Below are 19,646 nucleotides of genomic sequence, written 5' to 3'. Positions count from 1 at the left end.
AGTTTCACGAAGATTGGAAATCCAACGGGCAGAGAAACGAAAATCGTGTAGCGAAAGGGTGGTTGAGAAACGGTGGGAAACGCGAAGGTGGAACCGGAGAAAAACGCAATCCGAAGGAAAGACTTGGGCTCGCGATGAGATAGAATCTAAATTGCGTTTCGCCAAGAGGGAAACGGTCCGCGTCCTGCGCTGGCATCATATTTATCTAGCTCCGCAACGCTGTACCCGTGGGCTTAGGCAAATTTCGCATATCGGTTTAGGTAGTTGCGGAGCAGCAAGGAGACGAGCCACCAGGGTAATTGAAACCTACCAGCAGCCCAGTGTAGCTCTATTTCCCTTGAGCCCATGGATGCAGGATGCGCGATTTTCATGATGCAAGCGCAAAATGTTGATAAAAATTTGCCAAACCGAATGTTTACAATAAACTCTTTCTTGTAAATTTACGTAGACTGTTAATTTACGAGCCTTCAATTAGATCTTTTGGGACATCTATGATTCGGCCAACCCTTACACGATCACGTACCCTGAAATGGGTCCAGACTTTCTACCCTTCAGCGCGCTGGGAAAGAGCAGTTAGAATCCTTTCGTCTTAGAAGTGTATATAACTATAGTAATTTGTGTGCAATTGTTCAGAATGGATAGCAGCTGTAAGACGCATCTAAATTTACAAGGTGTCTATTCATCTTTCGCTACAGAAGATTACAGAATCATCTCGCTATTAAATGCCAGAAACGACCGAGACTGCATCTGGGCATTCTCCGTGTCGGAAACAATTTCGGTTCGCGTCAAGAAATATCAACGATCGCGAACTACCGTCGTATTCGAAGCAAAGTTCTCGCGAAGACGGGACGATTGTCGAAATGGACGAACACAGGAATGCGCGGCATGCTGGAGCCAATTCCCGGTTATTCCAGAGAATGCCACAACCCTGTACACTATCGCTAAGTTATGACGTCTATAATACCGGGTTGGTATTTCGTTGTTACCATTTATGAAACGACCATTCCATTCCTCACCACTTTCGCGATTACCACTCGAAAGGCTCGCACCTTTCCTCCTACAACTTTTCAGACGAACCCCCTGCGATCCATTCTTCTCGTCTTCGGTAATTTCCTTCGCGTAAAAAGAAGGGATTACCGCGATCGTGCAAAAGGGAATTAAATTGTTTCTCAGTAAGTGAATTTTTCACCTGGATCCGATTTTACAATTACCATTGTCGTTACTTGAATTCGTCGAGACGGTTTATCGTTGACGATGGCGTTCAGTTCAGAAACACGAGGCGTTAGACGGAAGTATCTAAGTGTATATAGGAAATGTAAATGGGAACCGTGTACGATGTACAAGTTACAGTGTCAATGTTTGCAAAGATCACGAAGCTTATTCCACCCATCGTTCTCACGATTAACGATAATACTGCCTACATCAGCTCCATTTAACTCAGAATTTACCTAAACAGAGATACCGGATTACCGGTACCCGTGTCGTTTCAGCGAATAAATGAAATTCATCTCGTTTTCCATCGGTTTAATTCCTTTGAAGAACATGCCGTTACGCGATTCTTGTCTACGATAGAAATACTTGAAGAGAATAAGCCTCTTATTCTAGACGGTTTTCAACTGAATTTTAAATGCACTTTTTAACTGAGCTCCGTTAATTGCCTAATTAAGGAAAATTCAATACTGGAGTTCATAATTCCGCTTTAATAAGAAGCGCTTTCTTCCTGAGGTACAAAGATAATTGTCGGGTTTCTTATTAGAAAGGGCTGTGTAAAAGAGGGGCAGTAAAAAATAGATGAACTTCCATTGTTACTCGGCCGTTTCGTTCGCGAAAAGAAACCATGTTGTCGTCGTAGTTACGATGCTTTTAAGTCGTTGCTTTTAATGCTTTCTTAATGATCTGTAATTTTCTGTTCAAAAGAAAGTTGAATCTAGTCGCGGGGAGGGTTGTTAGCCTGTCTGGCAAAGAGAAAACTTGAGGAATATTTAAATTGTGTTAAGCTGACAATTTTTCAAGAATATCTACAAAGAGAACTTCGGACGAGTTATGTTTTTAACTGTGGGATAAAATCGTGTTAGAAATATTCAATCCTTCGCGTGGAGAATGGGCGATGGTCGAAGATGGTAAGCAGGAGTCGCGGTATCTTCGCGGAGTGAATTAAAGTCGGAAAGTTGATTAAAAGGAATCTCGACAGTGTGCTGTGTAGAACGGGCACGAGATATAAAGCCAAGATTGTTTGTTCGTTTCTCCAAATGAGCCAGTGCTTCCCGTCTCTTTATTTACCTCGCTGTTTGCCACCGTCCTTTTTGCCCGTCGAAAAATTCACCCGCACTCCCCGCGACTTTATTTTCCCTGCCTTCCACTTTATGGAAGCTCTTGGACTCCTATTTCCATAAAACACGGTAATCGTCTATTTACCATCGCGATATTACGCCAGAAAGAATCGGGATTGTAAGATGATTCATGCGGAATAAAAACACAAAACATTGCCCCCTCGAATTTATTAAATCGAGCGATTTAGAAAACTGGAAAAATTCAACGGAGAAAGATTTAATTAAAATTCGAACGTGGAAGTGCTTCTTCAAGTTTTAATACGCATAAACCTCTGTTTCTCAAACTACTTTCTGAAGAAATAAAAGAATATTATAAGTTAAACGAAGAAGTTTCCAAGTAACTGATAAAATTTCCAAACGTATGGGACATGTTTTAAAGAGAAAATATTACTTAATCCATCTTAAGTGAAGTAACTATAAGAAAGTGATACTTCATCCCTGAAGAACTTGGAGAAAGTTTCATGACAAGTAGAATCCCTAAGTGTAGATAAGCTATTACAAATTTATGATCTACGTTTCAAAAGAAGGAAAATGAAGAAGCTTTAGAGTATCTCAATAAAATTCAAGAAAGTTTCCTCACCGATAAAATGTGTAATACTTAAGGAAATACATATTACTTTACCTAATTTAATAAAGAATCCATGAAGTTGAGAAGTGATACTTCATCCTCAAAGAGTACCTACGTTCGGACAAGTTTCGCTACAAGCAGAATCCTCAAGCGCAAATGAGGTATTATAAATTTATAATCCATTTCGGAAGAAAGTATTACTATGATCCAACTTAAGCAAAGAAGTTAGAACTTACAAGTTACCCTCTGCGGGGAAACGATTAAATTCGAAGAAACTTGGTGGCTGGTAGAATTTCTAAATACCATGGTGGTAGCACCGTAAAGAGAAAACACAACTTTGGTGTCCCCGTCAAACGGAACTTGAGTTCTTCTTGTGCATGTACTTTGTGCAAGGATATTCCCTTTGATGGGGACCCTCATGACTCACATTCGTGGCACGTTACACACATCGATTGTTCAAAGGGCATCTAGGATTCGACGGGAAAGTAAAGGGCGGTGCAGCATTCACAGTTGGCTGATACCGAGTTTGAATGTTCCGCCCGAAGTTAATCGTTTATCAGCTGAACTGTGAACGACTTCCGGCTCTTGTTACCAGAATTCCGGACATATTTAGTTTCGTACGCTCCGTACACGATTCACCGATCGTGAATAATCGATTGTTCCGATCCAGGATGAAGACGATAAAGGGAATAAGTAGAAGCAGGCGGTGTTGGGGCTAGCACTGACAACTGACGAGACATAATTTTGACTTCCTTTAATTGTATTTTTTTTTAATCAGTCAAAATGTACACAACACCGAAAAATTATTTTAAAATTGTTTGAGGCCCATCCCTTTTATCCCTCGAGTATCCCCTGCATTATTTGCATTCTTTACATCTACAACAATGTTGCAAACCCCGGAGTTCCGCGATTCTCGTTTCGCGAAAATGCTGCAGCGCGAGAAATTGCGGTTCGTGGTTAGCAACAATGTTGCAAAGCGCGGACTCTGCCGGGCCGGTGCGCGCAACAATGTTGCAAATCGAGAAATTGCGATGCGGGGCTCGCAACAATGTCGCAAGGCGAGAAATCTCGATGCCCTGGCGTATGTGACAATGTTGCAGATCGGGAAGTCGCGGCGCTGCGACAATGTTGCAAATTTGGATAGCAATAGCCGTTCTCGAAACAATGTTGCAAAATGGAATATTCAGGAAGAAGATGTGTAAACTATCGAACTTGAGGAAAATCTATGAAATTGGCAACGATCGACGAAATTGTTTTCAATCACTTTAAAAGGAAAACGAAATATTATCGCGGATTTAAGATTATAAGCGATGGAAATAGAACCGAGTGGAATGAGATTCAAATAAGATGTCAACGATGCCGTCGCCGATTCAATTTATCAGCTGAGAGAGACAGTATTGGCGAAGGAATCGAAAATGAAACACGAGAGAAAAATTCGATTAAAAGCGAAAACGATGCTGGAACGAGACTAGCCGGATAAAGGTTCCTGATTTTATAACGATATAATTAACAGGAACGAAAGAAAATGAGATCGCCTTTGACTCCGTTTTGCAGCCACGTCGAGAGACTGGCCCTTCAGTTTCATTTATTTTCCTTCTAAAGTCGATACTTCCGTGGTTTTCGATATCCAATTGCTACAATCAGACAGAATTATCGACTCGAATAACGAATAATTAATCGATATTCCTTTCAGCCAGACGTGTTTGAATATAAAAATGAGCAAAATCTATGCTATAATAAAAGCTATAGAAAATATTCATGAAACTTCGACTAGATTTATTAAACGTTAATTCCTATTTTATTTATGAAAGGTAGGTAAAATATTACTATTGTATTTAATAATATATATTGCTAACCAATACTATTAATTCAACACGTTCGTGCATTATATATTATAATTTAATAATAAATAAACGCCAGGAAGATTCATTTCTATTACATATTAACTACCACTATATTTCAACAGTGATAAACTTTAATATTCTGATCAATTATCGACTGAATCATTAACCATCGAAACCATGTTAATTTGCTTTCATTTAATCCTATTATTAAACCACCTATCATTAATTTAACTTACAATTATCAAGTACCTAATTTCGATTATTATGACAATCTGGATTAGATTTCATCAAAATACGATAATTTTAATAAGAATTTTTCTTTTATTTTCATTTTAAATAGAAGCGTCAAATTCCAACGAATTGTAAAAAAATTGAAAGAACCTTTTCGCGAAATGAATAAAAATCGCGTACAGCCAATATCGAAGGTTAATAAAGCAATCTCTTTATGCTGGGTATTCTTAAACAGGAGAACGTGGGAAAATGACGTCTGTCAAATACAGCTGACTTATCGAAAGAATAAGCTCAGTTCAGTGTCGCAATCAGCTTTAAAAGCGGTGCACCGATGGTAGCTTTTAGCGCGACACGGTTGTTGAAAAGTAGGTGGCAGCCATGCAAGTACGTTTTAATGCTCTGAGTGAGATGGGCGAAGTTGCGGGGAACGAAATTGAGCGATCCCATGGAAAACATGATTGCACGAGATATCAACTAAGCAACTCGCGATATATTTTTGCAACATCAATCAACCCATATGTGAAGCATCATTAAACATCAACAAATATACCGAAGTATCGTACAAACAAAACTGGAATACATTGTAAAAGAATTGTGATAAAAACGCTTTTCATAAATCAATATCTGCTTTTTATGATTCGAAAAGCAATCAAATATTATTTTTATAATAATCCTCTCAAAAATTTCGCAAAGTAAAAAATTTCAATTTCTACTTTACGAAAGCATCGAACACCGTTGCGATAAATTTGATTAATTTGGTCAAATAAATTGTATCCTATATCCAGTTCCATTAATTAAAAATTCACGTAAATAGAGCGTAAATACTTGGTCGAAGGATTTAATTACGTCGAAATATGTATTTTCGATCGCGTACCATCGCGTACGATAAATCTTCCATCGTCATTACGCTGCGACGCTGAATTCTGTGTCATAGAAATGGGATCTCGTTTTCGATTATGTTTTATCGTCTACATGCAGCGGTATACACAAAGCTACAGTGCACTGTCTGCGAAACGAGCCACGATAACAATATCGGGCAGGGAAATAATGCTTCTGTATTATTACCGGAAGACACCCATTGAATAAATTCGATATCCAACGTAATAACGTTTGCTCGCTTCGAATTCTTCTGGTGTCTCTTAATGCTCATTCTTCCTCATCCACTCGCTCGTTTTCTTTTTGAATCCACTGAAAGCATACACTATTTCTATACCGAAGACGTGGAACAAGAAATTCCCATTTGAGACCGAAATATTAAATTTATCAAATATTTGATAAAACCTTCACGACGAGTAATTGTATAATTTTTTCATTCGTTCAAGAGAACGAAAGACGAATGTCGTATTTGAGCTTCAATTTCATTCTCATTGTTAATTATAGAGTAAATCAAAGACTTCAGTTTAAGCTCTTCATTACACGTTCCATCGTTGCTGGCTACACCCCTTGTACATTATAACGTCCAACGCCGCCAGCTACCGAACGCAATTTAGGGTCGAAACTTCTGTGCACAATTTATAACGAACGTTCATCGCCATGCCTCTGCTAATTACCTAAGAAACACGTGATGGATTATATTATATCGTGGCAGGTCGTGTTCAGAGTTTTTTAACGTCCAGTCAACTGGTGTTTGAATTGTATTAACATAATCACTGTGGACATCTTGGCTCCACGAGTAATTCAATTAATATTATTAATATTAATTTTACTTTATTTCATTCACTACGATATAGAAGTAAGGTCCTAGGTTTGAGAACTCACCACTATATTATATAATGAATGGGTTCCCTAATTTGGAACCAATCAATGTTCCAAAAATCAGTGTACGCTTCCTTAATCACAGAGATATCCTCTGAACCGTTCGGTTCTTCATTCTTCCCCAGTAAGCGATGGCGAATCTCATTGAAACAGAGAGGAGGATAAATCAGTTTAAAACGTGGATCGACGTTCTCGGGGATAATTGCATTCGAGGAAATCTGGGTTACGTTTGTAGCGTTGGAAAGAGGGTTAAGCCTTGCGACGCGTTTCTCGTATTTCGCTTCACTTCCTTCCGTAGGTCATCGAGTCAAAAATTTCACAAAGGTGTCGAAGGCTCGAGTCAAAGACCCAGTTTACTGTACAAAGAGTGGGTGGGTCTCGAGGGTGCGTGACAAAGTGAACTCCCCTTTCGGTTCTACCTTCTCACCAAAACAGAGTTGAGCCTCTTGTTCGTAAGAATTTCTAATTAGCACCCTAACTAACCTTTGTAGCAAACACATCTAATGTAGCTTAATTAAAGTAGAATTCGATTCTTTTGAACTTCCCTCGTTTTCCTCGATTTTCATCGTGTCGAGGAATTTTCTTTAGAAATTGTCGTTTCTGAAACGGTGTTATCGTGGAACCTTTGACCATCCACTGTTAATTATCAATTATTTTATCCGTGTAATTATTTCGCAAAATTTTAAGTATTTGTCATCAGTGAACTTACAAATATTCATTCTTCTCTTTTATATTTTATAAAAGTATAAGCGTTTCAGGAAGAAAAATATCTACCAAGGAATTTAATGAAATTCTAAAGGAAATTAAAGGTTTCTTATCAAACGCAGTCTTAAGAAAACCTCTTTTAGTGTCTCATATCTTTTGTACGCGTTTCTGTTTCAGGCCGAAATATGGAGCGTCTTCATCGCTATTTTGAGGAAAAGCGTGCGGAATTTACAAGCGTGTACAGACGTAAGCCTCATAGAACACGTGTTACATCGTTTGTCCCGTGCCGAAACCGTTGTTGCAGGTAAATCCTTATCACAGAATTAACTCAGGATCCTGTCGCTCGTAATTCATACGAAACGATCATATTTTTTTCTGTTCCATAGATCTGCTGATCGATATGCTCGGAGTGTTGGCCAGTTACAGTATAACGGTGAAAGAGTTGAAACTTTTGTTCGGTGCTATGAAAGCTGTAAAAGGAAAATGGGTAAGAATCCGTAACGACGAAACTTTTTTGTCTCGGTCCAGTTCTTAGATCGGAAGAAACGAAAAACTTTTAATAGGAATACAACTTGTTCCTTTTTCAACTGCGACACTGTAATAAGGGTGTAAGAAATTTATATCCTCTTCTTGTTTGTTTCACAGCCACGACACTCGGCGAAACTGTTAAACGTTCTTCGTCAAATGCCCCAACGAAACGGACCCGACGTGTTTTTCAGTTTTCCTGGTAGAAAAGGATCGGTAAGTCGATTTCTCTCTTTTCGTCATCCCCCTCGCTCGCTTTCCCTTCGTTCACGATCCTCGCGAAGATGCCGCTCGATTCCGAACTCTATTAAACTTTCGATAAGAAAATTTGCCTTGTTTTACGGAACTTCCGCTTCCCGCTTAATCCGTCGAATCGAATGACGTATTGATTCTTCGGCTAGGCTTATCCTAGCTCGAAAAGTTCCTAGTTATCGGCGTGGTGCAGTTCAACCTTGATCGAAGGTTAAGAAGGTTTTTCAAACTGCTTTTAATTGACTTGCATTCGATTGTAATATTGCAACTGTTTATACGTATGAGATTAATTAATAAATTAGAAAAAAGATCATTATTTCTTTTTCACGTTTGGTTAATTTTAAAAAATTTTCAATAAATTCATTTCTTTTTCACTGCAACCATCAAAATATATCCGAATGAAATCGAACCTTTGCAAGTTGCATGTCAAAGGGGAATGTTTGAATGAATTACCTCGACATGGGAACAGACCTTACTTTAGCATTGAAATAGCAGATATCCATTTCCTATACGAGCAAGCAGATGGAAATATCTCAAAAACCCGGATTCTTTGCCTAAGAAATCTATCGAAACAGATGTCCTCCATTTCAACAAACATTTGTATCTATCGAATGGGATCTAGCACAAATAGAAAGTTTCCACATGACAAGATTAAGTAACACGATCAAAGGAAGGAACATTGAAAAAGCTCGGTTCAACCAGAATCATAAATCGAATCTAAGCTTTGGCATTGTTTAATCTTTGAATTTTGTTCAATTTTTCTTGAATTATTTAAATATTCATGCGTTAATTGTTTTAGGCTGTCGTCCTACCACCGCTTGCGAAGTGGCCACACGAGAATGGATTCACGTTTACCACGTGGTTCCGTTTGGACCCCATCAACTCCGTTAATATCGAACGAGAAAAGCCGTACCTCTACTGGTAAGTGCTCTCACATCAAGTACTCTCGCTAGAACACTCTCTCGAATCGAAGTGGCTGGTTACCTTAAAGAATCATTTATGTTACTGACCCTTCATCGAAGAAACAAGCAGGAAAATGACGAGCAGTTCGAATTTCTTCGATCGAAAGTACGAATTAGATTAAACGCACTCTGACTAGCGAAAAAAAGGAGATACTATTGGAATGACGGATCGTGCACCAATTTGATCGCAGTCTTTCACACGGAAATAATTCGGTTTCCGTACAACCGTTGTTCCCATTTACAAAACACGTTGCTATGTCGTCTATTGAAATAAAATGCTGAGCTGAAAACGATTGGTGCACACAAAGGGGACAAAGCACGAGCCCTTCGTCACCGAATTTTAACCAATATCCGTTAATAATTACAAAATTCCGCAGAGCTCACGTGCTTATTTGTCTTTAACATTTTTTTTTTGTATAAAAGGAATTCCATATTTTCTCGTTATCTCGATCCAAATTAATTTTGACATTATTGGAAAACTTTTATAAAATATTTTCTACAGCAATTACGGTTTTTCGTTGTGTACTAATCTTAGTTGACTTGTTTTATTGCAAATATACTGGAGTTGTTAATAAGGAAAAGTTTCGAAATTTCATAATTGTCCTAGTTTTCCAAGCTTCTGTTACTTTTTGCTTACAGTTTTAAAACTAGCAAGGGAGTAGGATATTCCGCACACTTTGTAGGGAATTGCTTGGTCCTCACCTCTATGAAAGTAAAGGGCAAGGGCTTCCAGCATTGTGTCAAATACGAATTTCAACCACGAAAGGTACGTCTGTATTTAACACAATTAAAGATCCGTTTAATTTCAATACGATAACCTTTTGTGTTCACAGTGGTACATGATCGCCGTAGTGTACATATATAATAGGTGGACGAAAAGTGAAATTAAATGTTTGGTTAATGGTCAATTGGCGTCGAGCACAGAAATGGCGTGGTTCGTTTCGACAAACGATGTAAGTTCACTTACCAGTTCAATATTTCATCCATTAACACTATAATTCACACGATAGAAATAAGTCGTCACTCCGGATAAATCGTCATTTTCACATGGTTTTTACTCCGTTTAAATCGTCAAAATTTCTCGGTCCCTTGAGTGACGACTTATCGAGGTTTTACTGTATATCTAATGGCTGGTTACTCGACAATGAATCTTTGCAAAGTACCTGTTGGTGAGATTCACGCCGGAAATTTCTTGCAGCCATTTGACAAATGTTACATCGGAGCTACTCCGGAAGTGGATGAGGAGCGCGTGTTTTGCGGACAAATGAGCGCCATATATCTGTTCAGCGAAGCACTGACAACGCATCAAATTTGCGCTATGCATAGATTGGGGCCTGGATATAAGGTACATTAACAAAAAGAGAAAAGAATTTGAAATTTTTGCGTGAAATACTACTTAAAAATTTTCTACTTTTTCCAATTGTTTGCCATTTCTTTTGAAAATCCTTTGTTTAAGATTAGAAAAAGTCTCTGGTCTTTGTGGCAATGTTTCTGATCAAAGAAATATTTGCATAGACAAGTTCACTTTGATGTTGCACGAACATGTTACATATTCATCGTGTACTTTGTTCACAGAGTCAGTTTCGTTTTGACAACGAGTGTTACCTGAATCTGCCTGACAATCACAAAAGGGTGAGTGATGAGCCGGAGCTCGCGAGCATGGTGGACCAAAGTATGCAAACTGTAAGCATTTTTATTTTCATTTCTCCCCGTTTACATTTAATTTGCACACTGTTAATCACTCTGTTACTGCGTTCGAGTTCATCAGAGGTAATTACCCGAATAATCAAGCATCACTACGAATACCTTTTCCCCAGAACCATGAGTTACTTACGGATCGAAACTGCGATACATAAGTTTGTATCTACCGATCGCTTGTTTATTAATGGTTTTTTTTTTTCTTTCGTGTCCACCATAGTTCTTTTGCCAGCCACGAGTTCAGTTTTGTCTGCCTGGTTGCTTTCTTCTCGTAGAAGATACCTGAATTAATTTATTTATTGCCTGAGTAGTTAATTCTTTGCAGAGGATGTATTTTACTACTGTATGTGTGTGTGTATGCTCTATACAAAAGATTTGGTGGTAATACACAGTATCATATTGATTAATTTGAATCGTATTGACATTATCGCCATGGACAGTACGACCAATCGGTAACTGGGATTTGGAATTGATTTTAAACCTATAGAAATTACGAATATCGTCTGGAAGAGTAGTTTAACTATTGATTGTTTGTATTAAATTCACAATGAGTTTGTTTTGTGATGTGTTGCACGTTTGTGCATTTAATATGCGGCTATCGTGTTTGATAGTTATGAATAAACTTTGAAAGCTCGTGTTAACATGGTCTCTATGTTGTTCGGTGAAATTCGGTGAACTTTCAAAGATTAATTATGACTTACGGTGGTGGAACGATTTATAAAACTAAACGAACGATATTAACAACGTTGATTTATAGGTGCTTTACGACGGTAAGCTGTCGAACGCGATTGTGTTCATGTACAACCCGGTGGCAACGGATTCGCAACTTTGTTTGCAAAGCGCACCGAAAGGCAACGTTTCCTACTTTGTACATACACCACATGCCCTTATGCTGCAGGTAAACAGGGTGCACGTGAAACAACTCGTAAAAGGGTGATTTTGAACCAGACTAACTATATTATCGATTTACAGGATGTTAAAGCTGTTATCACCCATTCCATTCACAGCACATTGAACTCTATCGGTGGCATTCAAGTGCTGTTCCCTTTGTTCTCGCAACTAGATATGCCATACGATTGCATAGCGCCGAACGACGTTAAGCGAGATCCTACCTTATGGTAAATAGCTTTACATAACACACGAAAAACTTCTCGATGCAGCGTCACGTAACGGGAGTTTAAATTCTAGTTCGAAACTGTTGGGGTTTATCTGCGATCTGGTGGAAAGTTCGCAAACCGTACAGCAACATATGGTGCAAAACAGGGGATTTTTGGTAATAAGCTACATGCTCCAGAGAGCGAGTAGAGACCACCTTACCACGGAAGTTCTCGCATCTTTCTTGGAACTCACCAAACACTTGGTCACCTGTCTGAGCGCCAACAGCGATTTGTTATTGAAACAGGTATCGATTAAGTCATTAGTTCGATTTTTATACGAATTAGAGTTAGACATCGATTAGAACTAAATAACCTGATTAAATGTAGGATAGAATGTAAAATTGAAGAGAAATCATTGAAATTGAAGAAAGTCCAAGTAGATTAGCAAACAAAAAAATTTAGCTTGCACGAAAGTGGTAGAGAATAATTGATCTTAATGTACATTGTAAAAATACCTAAACTACATTTATATCATTTATCAAATGAGTTAAGGTAATTACATCTTTGAAAAATTACGTCTAATGAAAAAGAAAATTTGATGAATTATCTTAACTAGTAGCATAGATGCTAATTTAATTGAATCACTTAATTATATCAGTATCCTGTCACTGTTAATAATCATATACCCAAAAAATCATGTTAGGTCATTAGGATTTGTATCTCGCAGAGTAGTTCACATTCATGTTTACTGAAACCTTTTAGCAAATTTCTCATGAGAGATAATTCATATGTGGATATACATTTTTATTTTAATCCCCTATTTCCATACCCTTTATTTTATCTTACTCGCAATACAATCATGATCAATATGTATAATAGCATGAGCAAAAAGACTATTTTATGTCGTATTATATTTTTCTGTATATTATACCTATCAATATTTGTTGCATTAGCTTGTACGAGGAAAAACGATCGCTCGTAAATGCTCTGAATGTTAATATGCCATTTATAATGTATTTTTGTTCGTAAAATAGTATTATCCGTTCAAGCATGACTGGTACTCTCTTCATAAATGATATTGTGTTAGTGAAATATCTTTGGATCGCATGCAATCTACCGACTTTTAAGCTTCCTGATTTCATAATATGGCTACGCAACATATTTTTGTTCCCGTTAAATCGCTTCCATATTGAAAACTATCTATCTATTATTTTGCAACGCTGATGAACATTCTCTTTGCTGTAACTAATCTTTTCTATCCGCGTTAATGCTACGGAAAGAAGAAAACGTACCACGAAGATACTGTCTTTTGTTCAAACTTCTAATACTTCGCTTTATATTCTATCGAGGATGCCTATCGCCTTTGACAGAGCTACTTTTGTTTTTCTATGCACAATTCAATCGAATATTGGGACATTCTCTGTACGCGATCAACAGCTAAATCATGAAAGAAAGGAAGATTTGAGTGTTTCATATAAAAAAGAAAGAAAAACTTCTAATATTTATAAAAGATATTTCGATAGATGTTCCACGTTTATTGATCCTACGATCTCTGTGTAAATTTTTGAAGGATATGGATAGGTAAGCTTTCTAAAAATGATCCTCAATTTTTTGTTATTTTTTCATATTTAATAGAAAGTACTAAAGTAATTAAATTAGCACATGCAATCGTTGCATATGTTAATACAATAAAAAATACAGAAGAAAAGGTAAAATCGTCCAGATAATCAAAGGATCCAAGAAACACGCTTACCTACCCGCATCTTTTGTCTCAATATTGCCTTCGAAGCTAATTTCGGTGCATGAGTGTTCGACATAAAGTGTCACTCTGTTCTCCTCAATCCACTTTTCTTTCCGATATTTGTCATCAATAATTACGATGGATTTATTGGTATATACTTTGAATTACCCTACGTTTACGTTTTTTTATACCGGTATCCTTGCACAATTACGAATATCAAAGCTCCCACTCGAAGATCTCGACAAATGCATCGTTTGTATCGATAAAAAGCTACAACAATCGGTACGATATTTTTATTTCTCTGGAGTATAAGTTCTCCATCGATGGAGAGAGAAAAAAAAAGACAACCGAACAGGATACAGGTTGACAGACGTAGGAATTCATAAAAGTCGGCTAGATTGGTGTGTCCGAAGAACAGGCAGATCCATGGTGATGTAGTTGTTTTACTTTTCATTCCTAACATGGCAGCTATTGGATCACGTGCTTTTTAATCCTGCTCTGTGGATATATACGCCGGCCCCGGTGCAAACCCGACTATATTCGTACTTGGCCACAGAGTTCCTCAGTGACACGCAAATATATTCTAACGTAAGAAGAGTCTCCACAGTATTACAAACGGTACACACGCTTAAATACTACTATTGGGTTGCCAATCCACGAGCCAAGAGTGGTATCACTCCAAAAGGACTCGGTGAGTATCTCGAAATTTGTCAAAAGGATCTAACGCGTTAAAGTTCGATCGTTTTAACAAGAATTTTGCATTGTTATTTGCAGACGGACCACGACCACAGCAGAAGGATATCTTGACAATACGTTCTTATATTTTGTTATTTCTGAAACAACTGATCATGATCGGGAACGGAGTGAAGGATGACGAGTTGCAGAGTATTCTTAATTACCTGACGACGATACACGAGGTAAATTTCATTCCTCCCTCGAAATTGTTACAGTTAATCATGAATGATACTTTGACGTTTCGTTTCTTTCTATAGGATGAAAATTTGCACGACGTTCTGCAAATGCTTATATCGTTAATGTCTGAACACCCATCGTCGATGGTGCCTGCTTTCGACGCGAAACAAGGCGTCAGAACAATCTTTAAATTGCTTGCTGCAGAAAGTCAATTGATACGTCTACAGGCATTGAAGTTGTTGGGATTCTTCTTGAGCCGTAGCACGCACAAGTACGTGAACAAACCGTATAAATTAATTGACAATTTATACGTGCTACAAGACTGTTTCAATTACAGACGAAAATACGACGTCATGAGTCCTCATAATCTGTACACGTTACTTGCCGAAAGGTTGTTGCTGAACGAAGAGACACTGTCGTTACCGACGTACAACGTTTTATACGAGGTACCCTAATTAATCCGTCGGTAAATCATTTTATATTCGATTCACTTCAATAACATCCATGTGTTCGTTTGATTTTCAGATCATGACGGAACACATTAGTCAACAGATCCTCTACGTCAGACACCCCGAGCCAGAATCTCATTATCGTCTGGAAAATCCAAGTAAGTCGTCAAATAAATGATTTTTCATTTAAAAAATCTTTCCATGCGAGATGGTAATATTTATCACATTTATATTTTCAGTGATACTTAAAGTAGTAGCGACGCTGATTCGACAATCAAAGCAAACGGAACAACTGTTGGAGGTGAAGAAGTTGTTCCTCTCGGACATGACACTATTATGCAACAACAATCGCGAAAATCGACGAACCGTTCTACAGATGTCTGTGTGGCAAGAGTGGCTGATCGCAATGGCCTACATTCATCCAAAGAACACGGAGGAACAGAAGATTTCGGACATGGTGTACTCGTTGTTTCGAATGCTTCTGCATCACGCTATTAAACACGAGTACGGTGGGTGGCGCGTGTGGGTGGACACTTTGGCAATCGTCCATTCCAAGGTAAATATATATTTACCATATAAGATATCCTGTGTTAACGCGTCGAGTCCCGACTGTTCAGGTATCCTACGAAGAATTCAAGCTCCAGTTCGCCCAGATGTATGAGCATTACGAGAGACAACGATCAGATAACATCACGGATCCCGAGTTAAGACAACAGAGGCCGATCAGTACTATCTCTGGTTGGGATCAGCAGCATTCGGGGAATAATGGGTATAACAAACCATCGCCGTGGGGCAATCAACAGAACCACGACGCACAACACGTAGAGAGGAACTACAAGGTTCGATATCAAATTATAACTCCTTAAGTAGATTCAGTATACTTTGAGAACTCGAATATCGATCTCACCCATAGGAATTCGAGGCATCCGAGGGAAACGATCGACTGGAAGAATCGTGCAGCTGTGACTTGAACTCGATAGACAACACCGAGAGCGACGGTAGTCCAGCGATCGCGAAATCGAACAGCGAAACGCTGGACACCCCGCAATCGAGCGAAGCGATATCCCTGGACTCCAGACTGAGCGACAAACCGGAAACACCGACCACTGCGCGCGAAGTTCACACGGACACACCAACGATCCTCGAAGAAGCTAACAGCGAAGCAGCTTCCGTGCCGACTACGCAGGAGACCAGCGAAGCGATATCGATCGAGAGTTCCAGCGATTTCTACAGCGAGGTGCAGAAAATCGATAGTTCCAGCCCGGACTCGATGACGGTACAGGAGGTGTTGAAGAAGGACGAGGAGCCATCAGAACAGAAAGAGGAAGACACCGTGTCTGAATCGGCTTCTGCTAAGCAGACGGAAGAAAATGTACAGGCTGAACAGGAAGATGCTGTGCCAGAGGAGAAATCAACGCCTAAAGAGAACGCAAACGCGGCTGATAACACTTCTGACACTGCACAAGCAAAGGAAGACACCGAAGCTTCTTCTACCGAAACGAAGGACGAAGAGACGAGCAAAGAAAAGTCTGAAGCAGCAGACGACGTTCCTCTCAATGACGACGTTCCCTCTAATACGGAAGTAGACTCTGAGAAAACTGCAGCAGCTGATGAAAGCTCAACAGACGTTGTCGCTTCAACGGAATCGGTTGATTCGGAGAATATACCGAGCGCATCCCCTGGCGAAATACCGGAACCGTTGATCATCAAAGATATCGAGAAACTGCAATTGGAGAACGATCGGGAAATAATCGACAGCGACACCTCAGAAGCGTACTTAACACCAACGGAGAACCAAGACAACTTGAGCGAAATGAAGTCCAAGGTATTGGAAACGGAGAAGATCGAAGACAATATGGTTGAAGATGCCGAAGACGCAAAGAGTACGACAGTGAAGGATGAGAATAAGGAAAATGATAGCGATGAAACCGTAAAGAATCCCAATTGCTCAACTAGCGTAATAGAAAATACGGAAACATGTGAGGAGAAGGTAGATGTAGAAGAGAAGAAAGTGGAATCAGTAGTAGCGAGTAGTGAGTTAAGTAGTGAGAAATGCGCGGTGGACTCTGTGACAGAGGACGAAAGTGCTGTTATTAATGATAACGATGAGAAGGTAATTGAGAAACATTCAAGGGAGCCGTCCACTATTTCTACTAACGTAAGTGATAATCAGTCAGACATTCCGGTGAGAACTGAGACCGAGGTAGAGGTAACAGATAGTGTTTGTAGTAATAGCGATGTTCAAAGTTCTGTAGATAATGTGACGCAAGTGCCAAATCCTAAACAGCAAATTCCAACAATATCTACGGTCTGTGATGCTAATACAAATATGCCCGACGGTGTGCCTCAAATCGTTAGTTCTACAGTGGTTACCAGGGATAATTCGTTGTTGAATGACTTGACTCCAGATCACGTAGATACCCATCGCAGATCCAGTTTACCGGCTGTACCTACCGAGACAGCCAACGAAGATAATGTTAACAGTAACAATAACGAACCTCCTTCTTTACCTGTACCCTTGCGAAAAACATCGTCACCCCAGAAACGACCAAGGAGTGCCTCAACTTCCACGCAAGTGGATCCCAATCATTTCGGTAAGAACTTGAAAATTTTTCAAATGGTACCAATGGCTATTCCAAAAGTATACGTACTTCCTATATGTATCCCGAATATTTACGATTATTATTGTTTTAGAAACAAAACGATCAAAACAAGGTAATCCTTCTACGAGACCAATGTTTAGTCCAGGACCGACTCGACCTCCTTTCAGAATACCAGAATTCAAATGGTCTTACATACATCAGAGATTACTCTCGGATGTTCTTTTCTCGTTAGAAACGGATATTCAAGTCTGGAGAAGGTATGCAAATAACATTCCATTAAATAGAATTTATCTAAACAATTGTCTGAAGAGATTGAAAATGTTTATATGATCTGTGTTTTAGCCATTCAACGAAATCAGTGTTGGACTTTGTAAACAGCAGTGAAAACGCGATTTTTGTTGTTAATACCGTTCATCTAATTTCCCAACTGGCTGACAATCTTATAATTGCCTGCGGAGGATTATTACCGCTTCTAGCATCGGCTACCTCGCCGAATGTACGTATAACTTTTCTCCGAGTTTCTTATTTTTAATTATCAGATAGAACAGCATATCCGGGTGAAAGTTCATTTTCACGGAATCCTTTTTTTAATTCGTGCTTGGATATTCATAGAGCGAATTGGATGTAATTGAACCAACTCAGGGGATGCCAATTGAAGTAGCAGTTTCTTTTCTGCAAAGACTAGTCAACATGGCTGATGTACTTATCTTCGCCAGCTCTTTAAATTTCGGTGAACTGGAGGCTGAGAAGAATATGTCTAGTGGCGGTATTCTAAGGCAGTGTTTACGACTGGTTTGTATTATCGTCCACGTAGTATTTTAATTTTCTTTTTCAAGACAGATACACTATGATTACCACATAACACGATTCCAGCTCTCTAATACTCAATCTTTATAATTTTTGCGATATAGCTGATAAAATTCATTGAAAGATCCAAGAATATTCATAGATCGAAAGAAGATGCATACTAATTAGATTCATTATGCTGATGCACTTTACGATAAATGAAATCTATTACTAATTACCCAAACAGCACTGATGGATTGATCTTGTCTTTCAGCATGTATGTTTTCGTTATCTCTGTTATCTTTTGCATGAAAGACAAGATTTATCTGAACTAGGTTTATCATAGAAAAATCATATAGTGTGTTTCATGTAAACTGTTTTACATGTGTGTATATATTGATGTGTTTCATTAGTAAAATACCACATAAAACAAACCTCTGAAATTCATAAAACATCATTTAATTTAATTCCTATCGAGGGTAAACTTATCTAATTCAATGAAAATCACACGCTTTAAACAGAGAGAGTAAAATCATTATTACAATTCTCCCAAACATCCTGACACTATGGTAGTCCAGAAACATACTCTTATCAATAGAAATAGATTTTAATTCGGCAGTGTGTTAAATAGTTGTAATATTTTTAGTTTCTCTATATGTACGACATAGAACTTCAACATGTACGTTTACACAATGTTTTTTTGTTATATTCATCTGATGAAATGCTTCTATAGGTCTGTACATGTGCCGTTAGAAACTGCTTAGAGTGTAAAGAACGTGGCAGACCGTACAGCATGTTAGGTCGGCAGATTGGTACTAGTAATAAATCACAGCACATACAGTCTCTCATACGAGGAGCTCAAACATCACCCAAGGTATGTTTCATCTGATCGAACTTAATTTATATAGACAAATGTATTTACTGTCATCGATGCTGAATAAATTACACGCATTGTGTACCCAAAGCCATGTCATATAGAAAATAGTATTCTCAGTGGCTATCGATATTAGTTGTTCGCGGTAAAATAAATATAAGTTTCTGTTTTTTTAGAACATAGTGGATAATCTGGCTCATCAATTAAGTCCTGTAAAAGACCCCGAAAAATTGCTGCAAGATATGGATGTGAATCGTTTAAGAGCTGTGATATACAGAGATGTTGTAAGTATATTGGAATTAGTTAATGAATTA

At 38.5% G+C, this 19,646-nt stretch overlaps 1 protein-coding gene across 15 annotated transcripts in view; it reads left to right on the top strand.

Moving 5' to 3' along the window:
- LOC114880711 (neurobeachin) overlaps positions 1–19,646 on the top strand; it is a 154,524-nt gene that overhangs the window by 66,437 nt on the left and 68,441 nt on the right. For 10 of the 15 annotated variants that reach the window (XM_029197137.2, XM_046285413.1, XM_046285407.1 and 7 more), the window contains exons 3-26: positions 7,611–7,737; positions 7,820–7,920; positions 8,079–8,174; positions 9,010–9,131; positions 9,812–9,938; positions 10,006–10,125; positions 10,371–10,517; positions 10,748–10,855; positions 11,628–11,768; positions 11,843–11,988; positions 12,059–12,272; positions 14,147–14,399; positions 14,483–14,625; positions 14,701–14,891; positions 14,958–15,066; positions 15,146–15,227; positions 15,309–15,625; positions 15,687–15,908; positions 15,983–17,663; positions 17,764–17,929; positions 18,015–18,168; positions 18,285–18,464; positions 19,192–19,332; positions 19,509–19,616. In XM_029197137.2, the coding sequence (XP_029052970.2) occupies positions 7,611–7,737; positions 7,820–7,920; positions 8,079–8,174; positions 9,010–9,131; positions 9,812–9,938; positions 10,006–10,125; positions 10,371–10,517; positions 10,748–10,855; positions 11,628–11,768; positions 11,843–11,988; positions 12,059–12,272; positions 14,147–14,399; positions 14,483–14,625; positions 14,701–14,891; positions 14,958–15,066; positions 15,146–15,227; positions 15,309–15,625; positions 15,687–15,908; positions 15,983–17,663; positions 17,764–17,929; positions 18,015–18,168; positions 18,285–18,464; positions 19,192–19,332; positions 19,509–19,616 (5,196 nt within the window). The remainder of the gene's footprint in view (positions 1–7,610; positions 7,738–7,819; positions 7,921–8,078; positions 8,175–9,009; positions 9,132–9,811; positions 9,939–10,005; positions 10,126–10,370; positions 10,518–10,747; positions 10,856–11,627; positions 11,769–11,842; positions 11,989–12,058; positions 12,273–14,146; positions 14,400–14,482; positions 14,626–14,700; positions 14,892–14,957; positions 15,067–15,145; positions 15,228–15,308; positions 15,626–15,686; positions 15,909–15,982; positions 17,664–17,763; positions 17,930–18,014; positions 18,169–18,284; positions 18,465–19,191; positions 19,333–19,508; positions 19,617–19,646) is intronic. The other 5 variants (XM_046285412.1, XM_046285414.1, XM_046285411.1 and 2 more) reach the window with 3 other exon arrangements.

Source organism: Osmia bicornis, chromosome 4 (genome assembly GCF_907164935.1).
Source record: "Osmia bicornis bicornis chromosome 4, iOsmBic2.1, whole genome shotgun sequence".
In the NCBI taxonomy this organism is placed as follows: Eukaryota; Metazoa; Arthropoda; class Insecta; order Hymenoptera; family Megachilidae; genus Osmia; species Osmia bicornis.
This window is presented reverse-complemented; position numbering and strand designations above follow the sequence as displayed.